The sequence below is a fragment of the Monopterus albus genome, unplaced genomic scaffold (assembly GCF_001952655.1).
Source record: "Monopterus albus unplaced genomic scaffold, M_albus_1.0 scaffold107.1, whole genome shotgun sequence".
In the NCBI taxonomy this organism is placed as follows: Eukaryota; Metazoa; Chordata; class Actinopteri; order Synbranchiformes; family Synbranchidae; genus Monopterus; species Monopterus albus.
This window is the reverse complement of record NW_018127987.1, coordinates 73,208-76,730: the sequence shown is the minus strand read 5'-3', so window position 1 is coordinate 76,730 and position 3,523 is coordinate 73,208. Positions and strand designations below refer to the sequence as shown.

General features: G+C 39.8%; 2 protein-coding genes across 3 annotated transcripts in view; one reads left to right on the top strand and one right to left on the bottom strand.

Moving 5' to 3' along the window:
• Window positions 1-1,525, bottom strand: part of LOC109966239 (transient receptor potential cation channel subfamily V member 6-like) — a 50,389-nt gene extending 48,864 nt beyond the window's left edge. The window contains exons 1-4 of the mRNA XM_020610940.1: window positions 1,395-1,525; window positions 1,192-1,289; window positions 976-1,098; window positions 71-211 (exon numbers count right to left, since the gene is read on the bottom strand). Of these exons, the coding sequence (XP_020466596.1) occupies window positions 71-211; window positions 976-1,098; window positions 1,192-1,289; window positions 1,395-1,525 (493 nt within the window). The remainder of the gene's footprint in view (window positions 1-70; window positions 212-975; window positions 1,099-1,191; window positions 1,290-1,394) is intronic.
• LOC109966240 (early activation antigen CD69-like) overlaps window positions 1-3,523 on the top strand; it is a 58,343-nt gene that overhangs the window by 25,652 nt on the left and 29,168 nt on the right. The gene's annotated exons all lie outside the window — the stretch shown is intronic.

Genomic DNA, 3,523 nt, shown 5'->3' with positions numbered 1-3,523 from the left:
GGAATCAAGCCATCAGCTTTGTCATTACTCAGCCACCCTGTACATTTTAGGCTCGCTCATGCTGACTCACCAAAGTAAATGAGTCCTCCTCTCCTCTTCCGAAAGTACAGCCCAGTGGCTCTAGGTGTAGCCACATCACCACCATGACTAATGAGGTGATGGACCAAACTGATGTTCTGATTCACCACAGCAATGTGGAGAGGAGTGACACCTGAGACAGAGGACAGACAGACAGAGTTGGTTATTTTGCTTTGCTCTAAGCAGTGATGGAGAAGTATTCACATAATACTACATTATAAAAATACTGCATTACAAGTAAAAGGCCTGGATACAAACTTTTATTTTTACTGTTTACTAAATGTACTTGCAGTATTAAAAGTAGAAATTCTCATTATACAGAATACCCCTTTCAGAGTTTCATTATTATATGATGGATTAATATGTAAATTAATCAGGTTACAGCTGGTAACCAGTCCTCATATATTGTGTTGGTTGTGCAAACAACATGCGTGCACTACATTTAGTTGTGTCCAGATTTGCTAAAGCAAAAGGCTGTGAGGAGGTCATTACTGGTAAACTGCTGCTGATATTCATATTTTGAGCTAATAAGAAATCTTGAGAGGAAGATTAATGAAAACGGTATTCATGCATTGCCATTCATGCAGTGTTCATTACATTTTAGTTATGTCCTACTTTGCTAAAGCAGGACAAAAGGCTAAAGCAAACTGCTGCTGACATGCATATTTTGAGCTAATAAGAGATCTTGAGAGGAAGATTAACAAAAACATTACATAAACACAAGAGAGAACAAGTTAAATTTCCCTTAAATCCTTCTTTGTATCTCAGTCTTTCTCTAAAATTCTTCATTTTTTGCTATTCGTTAACCATAGATATGGACATTTTTTGCATTTGTGCATACACATGTGCAGTAAAATGTCAACTGCATGATGTGCATGTGTATTTACATATGTCAACCTTTGAAAAGCTCAGAGGTCATGGGCTCGTTGATGAGTTCAGGAGCCCCGTCCATCAGAGCCACTGCTGCCTCCACATTATCATTCATCACAGCAATATGAAGCGCTGTCTCTCCAAGAGCACCTGAGTGAGAGGATCACAACTTCATAAAGTACAACTGACACTGTACCACATTGAAATAACACAGTGAAGTTAAAATTCACAGCTCAGTCATACCTCTTTCAAAGATGTTAGTGGATGCAGAGCTTAGCAGTTTCTTGATACAGGCAATGTTATTTGTTTTAGCCGCATAGAAGAGAGGAATGTCATTTGTGCTGAAGGAAGGACAAAAGAAAAACCCCAAACAGTATTTGCATAATACTGACATCTCTCAGTTCATTGTTAAAACTGGTGTGTGGTATTTGATAGGAGTTTCTTACAGTTTGATGTGAAGCAGATATGTCTCATCCAACATCTCGTCCCATCCTTTCTTGTTCTCATGGCAAAACCTCAGCTGGTGCCACCAGTGGCTGAGCAGGGCTGGAAGAGATCTGGCCAGAGGCAGAGACATTGACTCCTGATGGTCTACTGGGAGAAACAAAATAAAAAGTTGAGGTTCTGGTTAAATTTGTAGAAAGAAATTCTTGATAAAATAATATAGTGCTATGTTATGTATTTGCAAAACAGTTTAAATAATTGTTTAATCTGTTTGACCTTTGTAAAGATTTGACCTGTGGACATGAAATGCTGTGAATAGGTGCAGAGAGACTCAGAACAACAGGAAGTTGTGCAGATAGATACTGAGATGACTAAACTGTCTGCACGAGAATTGTGTGTGGGTGTAAGGTTTTATTGTCTTGGCTTTAGATTATCAACATTTATCAACATTATATGAAATGCTTGGCCTTCTATGATTGACATTATAATCTGCATTAGCAAATATATCTATGTGTATTTTAGTATCATATTGTATGATTTACTTTTGTTTTAACCAGTCCACTTGTCTTTAAGAAGAGTGTGAGGGACATGTGTGGGACAGGAAACCACAAACAGGAACTGGTCCAGGTCACATAGCAACGCTCAAGGTGCTGTCCCTAAAACTGCCTATGGTGCTTAGTGCATTGAAAGGTCAGGATGTTGTCAGAATGTTACAGATCAAAATCTGCCTGGTGACAAGATCACCAAATGAGGGGTCAGAACAGAACGAGATCAACAAACCGACCAAGGAGCGAGGATGAAGGACAACGCGGATGACGTCAGATCTACCATCATTTGCATATTCCAAAAACTGTATTAATTTGACTGGGTTGAGGAGTGAGGCGTTCTTCTTTGCTCTGTAGGCAAGTCGAACGGTTTTGCTGTTTAGAATCAGGGCCTCAGATAGAGAAAGTACCCAGAGCTCTGTATTGCTTTTCTTCATCAAGATTGTAATAAATATTTTAAAGGCTGTTCTGACTTCGACTCTTCCTCAAAAATGAACATGCAGGACGGTTAGGTCCTACAAAGTACAGAGAAAAGATGTCTATACCTGCAGGCAAGAGTTATTTCATCATTTATTCCCTGAGAATTGACTTTTTTTATTGTTTCCAAAAGAAAACACAATAAAACAAATGAAAAAAAAAGAAAGTTTTTAGACCTTACCCTTAAACAATAAAAGTCCCACTCCTCAAATTCTGGTAATAGTCAGTCACAACGCCCAAAATAGGAAACAACACCTATTATAAAATGTCCCTGAAGAGAATTGAAATCCTTCTGGCCTGACCACCATATATGATCTTTCCATGAGGGAGGAGACATATGTAGAGACTGAGAATGAAGGGGTGGAGACAGAGCAGGGGTGGTCAGATAAGACTAATGGACTGAGGCTGTAATGAGCAGGTCGATTTTCACCATAGGTCAGGAAATCCACTGGGAAAGTTACACTTTAAGGCTCACATCACTGTTTCTACATGAGCTCCTTTTGTTACACTGATCTCAAAGTGTTGATTTGATTCTTTCAACTTAAAAATGAAGTAACAATGGTGCCATCCCCAATTCCAGTAAATCTCTGTTATCGCCACTCTAACTACCAATAAATCCTGCATGGCCAATTTCGAAAATTCAACATCATGACAGTCAGTTGCAGTCATCGTTTGGTCTTGGTAAATGGTCTTATATTTGTATAGCACCTTTCTATGCTTTACAGCACACTCAAAGCGCTTTCACACTATTTGGCCATTCACCCATTCGCACTCCCAAACACTCACATCACACAGTTGCTCCCAGTTGACATCACCGGGAGCAACTGGGGGTTCAGTGTCTTGCTCAAGGACACTTTGACATGTTGACTGGACAAGCCAGGAATCAAACCGCTAATCCTTCGGTTAGGAAACGACCCGCTCTACCTCCTGAGCCACAGCCGCCCCCAAGTTTTGTTTCAAGTGAGCCATTTAGGAAACCCCTCTGGGAATTGAAAATGTGTGTTTGAACCCTGGTCTGGAATTTCAACCTGATATTAAGGCTACTGCCCATCTTGCATAAATTGCAACTGCAGAATTAGATTTTAAGTTAAAGGGAGTTTTTCCTCCCC